The 14,788-nt window shown below is 43.1% G+C and overlaps 1 protein-coding gene across 1 annotated transcript in view; it reads left to right on the top strand.

Moving 5' to 3' along the window:
* The window catches only part of sik2b (salt-inducible kinase 2b), a 65,667-nt gene extending 51,103 nt beyond the window's left edge, over positions 1-14,564 (top strand). Inside the window, exons 8-15 of the mRNA XM_084716942.1 lie at positions 25-177; positions 630-788; positions 4,371-4,602; positions 5,444-5,737; positions 9,089-9,246; positions 10,069-10,182; positions 10,395-10,483; positions 12,162-14,564. Coding sequence (XP_084573068.1) covers positions 25-177; positions 630-788; positions 4,371-4,602; positions 5,444-5,737; positions 9,089-9,246; positions 10,069-10,182; positions 10,395-10,483; positions 12,162-12,807 — 1,845 coding nt within the window. The 3' untranslated portion in view covers positions 12,808-14,564. The remainder of the gene's footprint in view (positions 1-24; positions 178-629; positions 789-4,370; positions 4,603-5,443; positions 5,738-9,088; positions 9,247-10,068; positions 10,183-10,394; positions 10,484-12,161) is intronic.
* The last annotated feature ends 224 nt before the right edge of the window (positions 14,565-14,788 follow it).

Below are 14,788 nucleotides of genomic sequence, written 5' to 3'. Positions count from 1 at the left end.
TTTATGCTGTCTGTCATCCTTCAGTCTCTGCAGAACAAAAGCTACAACCACTTTGCTGCTATCTACTACCTGCTGGTGGAGCGGCTCAAAGCCCACCGCTGTAGCTTCCCCGTCGAACAGAGGCTCGACGCCCGCCAGCGACGGCCAAGCACCATCGCCGAGCAGACTGTCGTCAAGGTAACTGCAGGGTGACGAAGGGGTACAGAGATTACCATCCACACCTCCCTGATCAAAGCTCCATTATTCACACCTGCACCCAGGAACAAACAAATGGACAGACACGGCCCATTCATATATTTATCCAGCCAGGTTCTGTCTTCACCTGCTCTCTTGCAGTCTTTTCCCCTCAGCCTTGATCTTAATGCGTCTCCCTCACTTACATTATTCATTATTTTCTTTTCTTTGCCAACTGTCTCTTCTTCAGCGACCCTGCAATTTCTCTTTCATTTCCCTCACCGTCTAGGATCCGGCTTTTGTGTCTCATTTGGATTACAAAGTCAAATTCACAGCAGCTCAATTTTGTCCTAATTGCATTATTATTATCAAGGAAGTTGTTAAGTATTGGCTATGAACTGGACCAGGTTTTTTTTATGTAATGTCAAAGACAGTTTTCTCCCTTCTCTCTGCAGTCGACCAGTGGTTCAACCCAGGTGGGTTTGCTCCCGCAGGGCGTTCGTTTGCTGCGCTCCCCTGCTGTGCCCCAAGCTTCCACCGATGCTTTCACCTTCCCCCAGACTGCATGTCCCCTGGAGCAAAATTTCATGGTGGAGGACGTCAACACGCCTAAAGTAGGTCCAATACCAGTAAAAAAGAACAGGTTGATGTGCAGGGACATGGGTGTCTGGGGGCTGGCAATATGTCAGTGTTGAGATATTTGGTCAGAACACAATTGGTCTGTGGTCCATATGGATCACTCTCTGCCGTTCGATATACATGTGTAGACTAAATGTAACACTCATGGTGTGAAATACATCTTAACTGTCACTGTTACTTTATAATAATGATAATAATAATTTGTATAGCACATTTCATACAAGAAATGCAGCCCAAAATGCTTTACAACAAAGAAATTACATGGACCGAGTGCTTCATATAAAAAGACAGAATGAACATTAAAAACAAGGGCAGAATACCATCATTAATGTAAAATTAGATGACTAAAATAGATGAAAAATAATAAGATAAAAATGAGAATAGAGTATACAGAATATATCTTCACATGAAGTTAAAGCTAGTTAAAGGCTAACGTAAATGTAACGTAACGTCTCTTTCACCGCCATCAAGTGGAATCCCAATCATGACTTCAGGCATTTTCAATGGTTTAACTGGGAAATTGGGCATGTTTGTCATCATAGAAACAGATCTTAAGATTATGATGTTTATTGCAACTTAGACACCAGAGCAGTTGCAGTCTCTTTCGCCTTCATTGTTGATTGGCGATTACTTGTGAAGTTTAACCAAACCTGCTACAGGCAGGACAGTGCGCGAGACTGGAGTGTAGTATTATTAAACTTTGAAGTGTATATAATTATTTATTTTATATAGACTATTATAGTATACTGCTTTATTATTATCATTATTATTATTATCAGCATTACAGTGTTATGGTGGTGACTACAGAGGACAGAGGCAACTACATCAGAGCCAAAGTGCATTTTAAAATGAATTTAACTGTAACCCTTTTTTCCAAAAAATGATCAGATCATTGACTGGAAACCAGGACATGATCCATGTGAGTTTTGTGATCCATTGCACCCCTAATATACCAGGAAAAAAACAGACTGGGTATCTTTTCATGTGTGTGTCTGTCCTCTGCCCTCACATGACAGCTCACTCACATCTGGCCTTTCGGGTTATGAAAGTTGTAGTTATTACGATCATTATCAGCTTGCACAAGTATGTCCTGAAAAATGATCCCGATAAGCTTGACAGTGATTCGTTTTGATAAGCGCACCCACTCACTGTGAATCAGAAATGTCTCTGCACGCCTGTGTGTGTCTGTCTGTGTGTCTGTGTGTGTGTGTGTGTGTGTGTGTGCCTGCGTGCGTGTGTGTGTGTGTGTGTGTGTGTGTGTGTGTGTGTGTGTGTGTGCGCGTGCATGCGTGCGTCTGTGTCTGTGTGTGTGTACGCCAGACTCCTTTGAGGTTTCGAGTGTTGGCTTGCTCCGTCGACCTGCCCGAGTGCAGCTGACTTGTTCTCTTATGTAAGAACTCAGCCAGCACTCACATCAGACAGGACAGCTGCCTGTCCTGCGCTGCTTACACACACACACACACACACACACACACACACACACACACACACACACACACACACACACACACACACAACAGCGTACACATCACTCTTTATTGGAGCCAGGAGAGGGGGAGGGATGGAAAAGAAATCTTGAAGAATGATACAGCATGTATGTGTGTATATGTATGTGTGTGCGTGCGTGCATACGTGTGTGTGTGTGTGTGTATAAGTGAGAATATGTGTAGTCCTGCAGGTGTGTGAGGCCGTCAGCTCAGACCACTGGTGTCTGTGTTCTCTAACGGACAACTCAACAACAGGCCCGGAGGAAAAGGTCGCTAGTTGGTGCAGATAAATAGAGAATGAGGGAGTGTGTGTGTGTGTGTGTGTGTGTGTGTGTGTGTGTGTGTGTGTGTGTGTGTGTGTGTGTGTGTGTGTGTGTGTGTGTGTGTGTGTGTGTGTGGTTAGCACTGACTGGGAGACAGAGTGTGCGTTATCTGCGCGAATGGAGCCTGGTTATGTAAGCGGTCCTGTGATGATGATGATGTGACCTAATGCGAAGCTGAGTGAACACACATGGACAGGAAGCTGCTGCGCTGCTCCAGTGATCTCGCTGCTGTGACCCTCCTACCCATCAGCTCATCTTTTCTTTTTTAGTTTTTGGCTCTCCTGTTCTTTTATCTTTTTTATTTTCAATTCAGCTTCTTCTCCTCTCTTTCCACTGTTCTGTATCCTTCAAAGGGACAATTTGGATCATTTAGTGAAAATTTGTAAGAGATATGTACCAATAGTCAGAGTACTACCTACAGTAGATGATGGTTGATGCCCCCAGGTTAGAGAAGCAGAGAGGGGCACCATCATGGAAGCTAAGCAATGTACTGCTGTGGACAGAGTCAACAGCAAAACGTATTTTAGCAAATTAAAAAGTTCCACCTTAAAAAAATCTATATGCTACACTATATTTAGAATATTTTCACCGCTTTACCTCGCCATCAGACAACATTTTCATAAAGGAAACTGTTATATGAGCCAAATATCGCTCTCCAAACTAACCAAACTCCACTGGCAAAATCGAGTTGCTGGTCTACTGCTGCCTCAGTATGTTAGATTGTTTGTGTTATTATATGACTTTGGTGATTTAAAGGGATAGTTCAGATTCACTGAAGTCACACAATAACACAAACAAACTAATCGATCGAGGAAATGGTAGTCAAGCAACTCCTGTGTTCTGCAAGGTAAAATTATTGCTTTCACTTACAGAGTGCAGTTAGTTTGGAGAGAGCAATACTTGGCTCATATAATGACAGTTTCCTGTCAGAAAAAGGAGAAAAAGTAAGAAAAAAAAGAAAAGTAAACTAAGTTTTGCTGCTGACCCTGTCCTCATTGCTTAACTTCATGCTGGTACTTTGCCATCTATTATAGCTAATACACTGGCTATCAAAAGGCACCTCATACAACCCAACGCCAAATAATATAAACTCTTCCTTTAACTTCAGTCTTCTTTAATGGCACCCACTCCTTTTCATCATTGATTTCTCAATGTCGTTTTCCCCTCTTGTCCTCTGTGTGTGAATATGTGTGTGAGTGAGTTGAGTAACAGCATTCCTATCCCAGCACACTACAGAAAGCAGATGGGGAATTGGGCAAAGTTTCTCTTTCTAGGCCAACACCAGGCTTTCCGGTTACTGCAGTCACTCAAGCAGATGATCATGTGTGCGTGTATTGCAGCATATAGACAAGCCTGTGTGTGTTGGCCTAGAGGTGGAGGGTGGGGATAAAGGAATGCAGGGCCAGGAAGTGAGTTTTGACTGACTGACACACACACAGACATAAATTCACACACACACCCAGTATGAGATCAACTGTGGTGAGTGGAGGGAAAACAGAGGGAGGAGAGTGACTAATGGAGCTCTGATTGTCAGTATGGTGGTTGCCTTCTTGTGTCCAAGTGGTCCAGTGAGAATGGATTTTGTTAGTTTCGTGTGTATGCAACCTCTGTGTGTATGAGTGTTTAAGATGCCTGATTTGACTACCAATGTGTCCTAACTCCTGCTGTTTTCTTCCTGACACAGTAAATGTTGGATGTATGGTTCTCATTTCTCTCTTTCTGTCCCTTTGATCTCTCCCCCGTCTAGGTGAACGGCTGCCTGCTGGACCCCCTGCCTCCCCCGACTGTCCTCCGCAAGTCCTCCACCTCGTCACCTAGCAACATGATGGAGACATCGATTGATGAGGGCATTGAGACCGAGGAGCCCGACACAGAGGACGATCCACCCCACCTGCTCTCGGCCTATCAGACAGCTCGGTTCGGCCAGCGGCGACACACCCTCTCTGAGGTGACCAACCAGCCTGGGCCTTCGAACCAAGGTATGATGTCACCTGATCAAACTCACATCTTTAGACTCTGTCACGTGCTTTGTTAACACCATTATTGATAGTTAAAGCTGCTACAAGGAGTTTTTGACAGGTTATGAATCAGTCAGAGCTTAATACTGATGCCACTATATGACCAGAGAAGATCTGTGATTTCTGTATAGTTATTCTTAATGTCTGCCAGCAGGTTGGATTCTCCCTGAACTGAGATTAAACAAGTCTGTGTTTACATTTTCCAAGGCTAAGTTACAGTGAGTAGTGTGTAAGCCAGTTAAAAAGAAGCATAAGGAAATTTTAATTTAGATAATTTCATTTTTGGCATTACATTTTGTGATTATTATGGTGCAAGCACCAAATGTCACAAAAATAAATAAAATATACACAACATACAAAAATGTCCTTTTAGTAGCTTTAATTAAACTAATTAAATTTAAGTTAATAGCTACTTCATTTTTCACAAGCAATGAAATTGTAACTAATTATGAGTAATGTTATAAGTTGTTATTTTATCATTATGATTGTTTGTATTATTGATGGGCTGATTTTCTTTCATTTTCGTGTCATGCACAAAAAGTGCCCAAAACACCAAATACAGCTGCAGTGTTCAAATACTTTCCTTTCAGTACAAAATAACAGTCCATTTTATAACTCAGACCTAAACAGAATATTCTGCCTTCTCTCCCAAGCTTGACAAATAAAATCTGCTACAAAAAAGGTTGTGCTTTTCTAAAGCACATACTCGTCCAGCCAAAAGAAGTCTTTAATGAAGAAGTATCTAATGCTGTTTTTCCTGGATCACTTCTTTGAAATTGAATACAAACATTTTGTCTTGCAGGTAAATTATTCACTTTGGGCCACAACCCCTCCATGGGCAGCGTGGACTCGGACATTGGCTACGACATGGGCTCCATGCATAGCGACCTCGGCCTGCTGGAGGACCCCCCCTCCCTCAGTGAGGTGGTACCAGGCAACAGCTCTGCCCCCGGTGTCAGCCCTACACCATTCTTAAGCGCGCGGCCTGCCAACCCAGCAATGGCTGCCCTGACTTCGCAGCACAGGGAGGCACACAACCGCTCCCCCATTAGCTTTAGAGAAGGACGCCGTGCCTCTGACACCTCCCTCACTCAAGGTTAGAATCACCAGTGTTAATTTTCTTTCCTCCATGTTCATTCATTTTTCTCTTTGGACCTTCTCTAAAAATACGCACTGCCTTCTGCCTTAATAGAACATTTCACTGCTGGTATGAAGTGACATTACATTTTCACTGCAGTTGAATAGATGAGATGATGGGAGACTACAAAGAAAAATGGAAATAAGTTTCTCATTAACCATTGGCAATAGACAAATACACCTTAACCTGCACTAATATAACATAAGTCTGTTTGAGGAGTTTTACTGCATAAGTGAAAAATAATTTTAGAAAGCCTTTCTTGACTCCAGATGGAGTTGTGGAAAGTCTGATAAATTGTGATGAAAAAGTGATGTCACTTGAGTCAGTGTTGGCTTGGTCTGAAGACTAAAAAGTTTTAAGATGAAAAAAAAAAAAAAAAAAGTGAGAAATCTGTTGAATCTGCTCCTCATCTCTGCCTGATAGCTATGAGTGATATGCTTTTATCGCCTGTAACAACTGCACCAGGGGACAGCTATTTCAATAGACAGCTCAGGCATTTAGCACCAAAATCTGTTTCAAGTTGGTCTGGTAACTGCCAGACGTGGAACTGGGACCATATTAGCACTGGGTTTGGTACCCAATCCTAAGCATAATGCATACAGATTTCCTGCTGATCTGTTGGAGGTTGAGTTGCATTGTTGGCAGTAGGGATGTTCCTGGAGACTAATTTCCCTGCAGATCAAACAACAAATTTAATTTGTACAGATTGACTAGTCTATGAGTAAGAAAACAACCAGAAAACGGTTAAAATTGAGCACAATTTATTTATTGATCATCGTTCAAAAATATATTGTGTGTATTCAGAACCATTTGATGCTATTAATCATGTCCTACAATAACCAAATTGTATTTTAAATGCCTCTGATATGTGAGGCACTCTGCACATTGCACATTATCCTGACATGACAAAAACTCACAAAATGCTTCAACTCTTTTGACCAACTACGATCAGTCTGAGTTTTGTTTACCTGGAGCTGACGTTAGCTGCCACACATTGTGGCCAACGTTAGCAGTGCAACAGCCTGCTATGCTTGTAGGTTCATGTCCATGCCTGTGCCAAATGTGGTATAGGCCATTTTATTCTGACATCATTACTTTAATTACTTACATCATTACTTTCATTTCTACATTAAAATACTCTTATACAAACTGTGCTGACGAAGAAGAATACATGGAATACATGTGGGATCATTTTCTTTTAAAACTGACTTCAGTGTTACAGAACTGCAAAGCTAATTCGGTGCAATACTCAGCAGTTCATGATGGAATACAGTCACGAGACATTTGACAGCGGTGCTATAAAGTCCCTATCGTTCCATCTATGCAGATGAATGCAGCGAGTTGAGACGTGCTCTTGAGACACAATACTGAAAGACATGGCTGTGACATATAGAAAATCACTGTCTGAAGTGGAAGTAAACAGGACAGGTTGAGTGAAATGTCAATTAAATGCCAGATCCGACATGTCTCCTTAAGCTCGGTCACTGCAAGCTGTGGAGAGTTTGATGTATAAAGTGTCACAGTGCATATGTCTGAGGCTGCACGATCTACAGAGCACTAGAGCACCAGTCAAGAGGAAGAGCATTGATTCTCATGACACAGATGCAACACCCCTGCTGCAGCTGCTCCTTCACACCCTTTCACACAGCCAAACACACACACATATGTATGTGTGTGTATATACATATATATATATATATACACACACACACACACACTGCTTTCCAGATAAAAGTGCCTCATTCCCACTCTGTCATTTGCTTCCCCCTCCTCTTTTTCACACCCTTTTCTCCCCGTCTATTCCTCCTCTCCCTTCCCTTCTCTCATCCTCTCAGTCCCTCTGACGACTACAACAGTGATGATTCACGTTATGATTCACAGATATTTGAAGGTTTCAGCCCACATATCTCACTCTTCCCCCTTCTCTCTGTCTCTATCCATCTCTTCTCCCTGTGTACTGCTCATTCTCCGTCTTGATTTTCTTTCTCTTTTCAAAGTTTCAGTCTGCGACAGGCGGGATTTGTCTCTACACCACATCAGAGAGAAAGACAAGCCAAAATATAAGAGAGACTATTAACCAACCTATCTACTTTCTCCATTTTATTCTTCACCGCTACATTATTCTGTGCCTGCTGGTTGTAAATCACCTGTGCTTTAGCCAAGTAGAAACTATAATTATAGCTTAAAAAATGTGTGTTACTCTTCCCTGGCTCTACGTTGACAGCCTGCACTGTGTGTGTACTCCCAGTTGGTATTTGCAGTTATTTATATATTTATTTTTCGTAATCCTCTTTGGAGAGTGTTGATGCGGTGGATTCTTTTGCGTCAGACTGCTGACTCTTGTTTTAAATAACTCCCACCATCACAGTGAGTCAGGTCTTGTCGTTCACAGCCACAGCTCGTCACCACTGGATGGGTCTTATCAGAGCCACTTGGTTCTGCTCACACACACACACACACACACGCGCGCGCACACACACACACACACACACACACACACACACACACACACACACACACACACACACACACACACACACACACACACACAGATACAGTCACATGTGCACACACCCCCACAGAGACTCATGACGTACATCCAGTTACATTGGCAATAGAGGCGATGAAAAGTGCTAACCGGTCAACCAGTTTGCTAACGTCAGTGTGGATTTAGCCTGATTCTGGCAGGATGGGGCCTCTGACATCCTGTTATGAAGAATAGGGATGTACGTTAATATCCATCCACATATAATATGCAGACACCACATTGACCACTTCGGGTTGTTGCTGTGATACGCCAGCATCACCTCCATATTGGTCTGGTCAAAACTGGCCTGTGAACACATACAAGTAAACAGGGAAGCTGTTGTTTTATGACACATTTCTCAACCAAATTTCAACATCTTGTGTTAGATTACATCATTTATCTAAATGTAAGGAAAAAGTTTTTTTTTTCCTAATTTACTTCATGTAGATCATGAACCCTTGAACAAAAAAATGACTAATTGAATTTGGTTGAGAAATGTGACATGATCGTGTTTTTTATCCAGAAAAAACAACAGCTCCCCCATTTACTTGTATGTGTTCACAAGCCAGTCTGGGACCAATAAAAGCCACCGTCAACAGCAGTTTGCTTATTTTGCCCAGTGAAGGTGTACATTTTGAAGAGTGTTATATTTTTTGTCTGCCAGCGGGCCGTAATGAAAACAGTTTTTGCATCTCCGATGAAGAGAGAAGTTATTTTATAGATCAGCTGTTGAGAATCAAGACAGACTCAGTATTGTTTTGATTTTTCTTTTGTGCTCTCAGGTCTGGTTGCGTTTCGGCAGCACCTCCAGAACTTGGCGAGGACCAAAGGCATCCTGGAGCTGAACAAAGTCCAGATGCTGGTGGAGCAGATGGGCTCTGGGGAAGGGGCCGCAATGGGCCCCCTGGGACCACAGCACCACTTGCACAACCTCCTGGAGGTCAGTCCTACTGCATAATCACACACACACACACACACACACACACACACACACACACACACACACACACACACTCAAACCCATTCAAGATCTTTCTCTTTCCAAACCAGTTCTCAGCCCTCAGTCCTTCCACTATCCTCACCCCGTGTTGGCCAGAGCAAAAAAACAGGCACCCAGGCTGTTGTGTAACCCCAGGAGAGGCAGCCAACTGTGGCTTGTTTACTGTCTCCCGTCCCCCTGGGGCCTGGAGCCTGGAGCCTAGGCCAAAGTGAATGCAGCCATTGTTGAAGTCAGTCAGACTTAACCATAGTAGTGACTGGCACTCAATAGGCCTGAGCTGCAATCACACACAAAGACAAGCACACATATAGACAAAATAATCTCACAGTCATAGACACACTGCATGGGGAACCATGTGAGGAAAGATCCAAAGGCTTTCCTGTAAATAAAAAAAGAAAAACAAACCAAATCAATTGCTGAAGCAGACAAGATCTAGCTGTTTTCCTTTTGTCCATCTCTCATAATGCAATAATGCAGCTCTTTGTTGGTTATGATGCTCCGGCCCCATCATCCTTTTAATTTGCTTTCATTTCATTTAACTACTGTGTAATCCCTACGGTACATGCCATTTAGAGAAAGGCATCTGGCTGATCAGTCACCACACAGGCATTTGGGCAGGAGACAGCATGGATAATCCAGTTAGACCACACGATGAAGCACCCAGACCCTGACATGGCTTTATTAACCGACGGGAGGGAGGGCATCTGGGATATGTACGTGCGCGAGCATAAATGTTCTAATGCTTTATGTTTCTGATCGAAGGGTGAGGCTTCAAAGCAGCAGGAGGGCCTAACTTTATACCAAGGAGGGCCACATCCACCTCTCCTATCCCGCAGACAGAGTTTGGAGACACAATACCTCACTCATAGACTACAGGTACAGTCCAACACCAGCTACAATCACTCATGAATGTGATCAATGTTCAGCTGATTTATACAAGTTAATGATACAGAATTGTCTTCCTCCCTCAATTCAGTGATATAATTTGGAAATTGAAGGATTACCAGCTCAGCCAAAGATGCAACAATGATACAACAATGAATTTTATCATGGCAATAATCACACCCAATCTCTCTTCATCCCAAAAGGCCAACGTCTTGGCTAACAGTCCTGCTAGCTGCCAACTTTTCTGCAAGGAGACTCCTCGAAGTTTAGAGCAACAGCTGCAGGAACACAGGTAAATAATGCTGTAAATGTCTGCTCCACCCATTTTAATTTTTATTCCCTTCTTTTCTCCATTTTATGAAAGACTTTCATGGGTGTATCCAGGTAGCAAGCTAGCTATGTAGGAAGATGGTGTCCCCATCTGCTAAACTCTGATTGGTGGACTGCTTTTCTAACCATCAGTGAGCATAACAGACCTGTTTGAATTCATCATTTTGGGTTCCCAATTCCACTTTCATTCTAAATTTTGCCGATCAGTTCAGCATAGATTTTGTAAGCTTTTAGTTCTCATTTGTGTTGATTCAAAGTCCTTGTTCAGACTGCACATTGCTCTGAGCCACATTTGGAGTTGGTTTGAAATATGACTCTTATGATTTCTATATATGCATCTCAATCCAGCCACTCAAACCAGTTTAAAAGTGTCTTTTGTGATACTCAAAACATGACAATGATATCAAATACAGATGGAGACAAGTACATCAGAGTAGATGGTGTGGAAGACTAGACAGCCTTTCTGACATTGTGAAAGGGTCTGTTTTAACTAGGGATGCACTGATCGACCAGCCAGAAACCAGAACTGGACGGTTTTCAGGCGACGTCACATATCTGATTCTGTTGTGGTCATATTCACACACATACTCCGCATGATAGTCACATCATGCCCACAGACAAACTGGCTGTAATGTTACACCCACAACAGCGCTGATCACAGACGCACACTCAGACACATGCTTGCATGAAGTTGGTGTCAGCAACAGATTCCAAGAACAGGATAAAGAGAAGACGGTCTACAATGAGACAGAGCAGCTGAAGGTTTTGCCAAACAGCGGTACACTTTCTAGACTCGTTTAACTTCTGCTTCTGTTTTTCTCACTGCAAAGTTTTACTACAGCAAACTGTTAAACTGCATCAGTCTCCAGTTTGTTTACATCTGCTTCCACATGAGACCATGTGAAATCGTGTCCTGCGAGATACCACGATATTCCACAATATCTCACAAGATCACGTTCCCTCTAGTATGTAATCTTACTATGATAAGGCCTGGCTGTAACCTGGAGACTTCTGGAGAAAATGTAAAATAGTATTTATTAAATATTTTATAGTCAGTGTTCTATTATGAACATCCAATTTAATTTTAAGAAAAGTTGCAGAAATGTTTGTGAATGCTGTCAATTACAGTTCTTAGACTGAAAATCGAAATCAGTCAAAGTTTGAATCAGCATGTCTGACCCTTAAAACACCCAAGAAAATCAGAATCTGTGCATCTATAATATTAATCTAAACCATGATCTTTTCCTAAACCTCCTTTCCTAAGTGTTTTTGTTCCTGAACTTAATCAAACTGTAACTGAAAATGGAAACAGTTTTTCAAAAAAACTGAAAATAATAAGTCAACTACATTAAAGATACATAAGACTGACATTTAGCTTCACAAGCGACATAAAGCCCAGACTCCTGGCTTGATCGATTTATCCACCACAACCTCCTCTTTAAATATCTCCCAAGTGACATCTATGGTGGTACTACAGCAACCCATACAGATAAACTGGTGACATCTGGACACATAAATCTGCTTCGATTACTTGCAAGTAACAGTGTAAGCAGTCTGTCTTAAAGATCTGATTTCCCTGCAGTCTGAATAAAGTCTATGTATTGTCCTGACCTCAGTGGGCTCTGCTTCTGTCTCCACAGACTGCACCAGAAGAGGATGTACCTGCAGCAGTCACAGGGCATGGGGCTGCAGGCCTACTTCAACCAGATGCAGATAGCAGAAGGATCCTACCCGACTGGCAACCCTGCTCTGGACCAGGCGGCATCTCAAAGTTCCCCTCAGGGCCCCCCTATGTCCGCTGCCACCCACCAGCCTCAGCCCCAGCAGCAGGGCAGCCCTCAGGCATCGCCTCCCTACAGCCACCCCCACAGCCTGAGCCCACTGATGGAACCGGGTGAGGGTCTGGTATATGATCCCTACATGAGCCACCACCATTACACCCAACACCTCACCCCTGGATCTCACCTTCACCACCAGCTCCACAACCCCCAGCCTCATGAAGCCTCTGCCAGTGGCCTGGGCTTCAGCTACCAAGCAAGCTGTGAGCAGCAGGTCCTGGGGCCTTCCACTGAGGGTCTCCTCCCAGACCAGTACGAGTTCCCGCTGGACCCTGCCCTGCTGCCCCCGCTTGCTCCAGGAGATCCTGAGGCCGGGGCTGTGGGTGGGGTTTTGGCTGGTGCGGTGCAGTCGGAGGGCCTGGGCCTGCCTGAGTTGCAGAGCTCCCTCCTGGACAGTGAGATGATGGAGACGGTAGACTCCCAGCATGGCTTTGTACTGGTCAACTAAAGCCAGCTGATGGGGTAAATAGAAAGCAGTATTAAGCAATGAGAAACCATGCAGCACTAAGAGCAGAGAGAGTGGAGATACAAGTGGAGGCCACAAGCGTAGCAACGGGGAAGGAGAAGTGTTAATTTTTGTACGACTAATACAAACTTCATTTCTTAGTTGTGATGAACCTCAGACAACCTTTCTACCAAAATCCTCCCTTAGCCTACCTCCCTGTCTCCCTCTCCTCTGTTCTCGTTCTCATCCGCTCTGTGAGGCAGGAACAGGTCCGATATGTGGCACAATGTGAGCCTCGCCCTGCTGACTTGGCGAGGCTGCTGCTGTTGTCACGGACGTTGTGCCACCTGTGAGTACTGCGCCGTGCAGCCCGGGAGAGAGGATACTGCACATCCTGGAGTGCAGCATTTCACCTAGAAATGGTTTGGAAGTGAACTAATTTAGGACTGACTGACAGGCAACCAAAAGGACAATGGCTGGCAGTTCTTTTTGTATTTAAAATAGGACACCATCAACAACAATAGACTGGTTCTTAAAACACTTTTCTGCATTTTTTTTAAAATTTCAGTAGATAAAAAACAACTGAACAAGAGAAAATGGCCCTCATTTATCACGGTACCATGAATATCACTGCAAATTCAAGTGTTAAAAGTGATTTTCTTTTGTCCACTTTACGCACTAATGTGAGTGCAAAGGCTAACATGATGGTCGTATTCATGAGTGAATAGATTTCAACACTAACATACACAGTATTCCTCCAAAAAAGACAACAGGGAACTTTTGTCATTTGCCTGAACATGCTGATTGAAGCACCATGGTGGTGAGTAGCTAATGCACCATTTGTTGAGCTTTTAATGGCGCTAATCTCGCTCCAAGCTACTTTTTTTAACTGACTAAGATTAAAGAAAATAATAGATAACAACACAAATCTGTAGCTGCAAGCTTTTTGTAGGCTATGTGACATAAATAATACTTTCTTTTGTTTTCTTTGTGTTTTTTGTGACTTGTAACTACTGATCCTCATTCATTTCTTACACTACTGAACTGCTATTCCATCTTTTTCATTCGATTGCACACACTTGCCCAGTCTCATTATACTCAAGATGAGGACAATTACCAGTTTTGCAGGCAAAATAGCTGTACGTCTGTTTAACAGTTGAATTGTGGGTCATGAGTTTGCCTGATAAATGAGGGCTGATGTAATTAAACGTGTGTTTGGTTGAGAAGTAGCGGTGTTAGACAGTCAATATTATTCTATTTTTGTGGCAATACTGAAGCAATATTAATCCTTAATGTTTGAGGGATTATGATGAATGGAAGCCTCACCTGTACAGCCAACTCTGATTGGTTCCCGGGGACCTCTGAGTGTCGTCAGCAGTGACATCACTCGAGCTGATGATGTAACCAGGAGATAATCTCTCACTCACTTGCGCCCTGAAAATGCAGGGACGAGCCTGGAGACAGATGTGTGTGTGCGTGAGCGGGTGTAGATGTGTGTGTGACTGTGATTAAGTTTGTTTGCACAATTCATACTTCAAATCTGTCGAATCATTGGTCGTCATTACTGAAACAGACAAACACTGTATTGACGTCTCCATTCAGAATTACACAAACTGCGTTTTTTTCCTCTCACGGAACAGTTGTAGCTCTTAGATTAATTCTGGTTTACATCCTCAATGCTCCAGTCATGCCTCTGTGTTGTTTTATTGAAGAATCTTGTTTATAATAATAATAATAATAATGGAACGACCCCATAAAGATCCCCGCATTAGGTTTCATGAAAGAATGTTTCCTCGCTGCTGTGAGATGAAGAGCAGCAGAACGTCGGTCACCTGACACTGGATTTTTGACTACATGCTCACCACCGCTCTTTGACTGACAGCACGCCAGCAACAAGACGAGAGATCTTTTTATTTACAGCACTTAGACTGTGTTCAATCTACTTGAAGCGCACAGATGTAACTTCTCTGATAGACGACGATGA

Source organism: Lutjanus erythropterus, chromosome 4 (genome assembly GCF_056507025.1).
Source record: "Lutjanus erythropterus isolate fLutEry1 chromosome 4, fLutEry1.hap2, whole genome shotgun sequence".
NCBI classification, from domain to species: domain Eukaryota; kingdom Metazoa; phylum Chordata; class Actinopteri; order Lutjaniformes; family Lutjanidae; genus Lutjanus; species Lutjanus erythropterus.
This window is presented reverse-complemented; position numbering and strand designations above follow the sequence as displayed.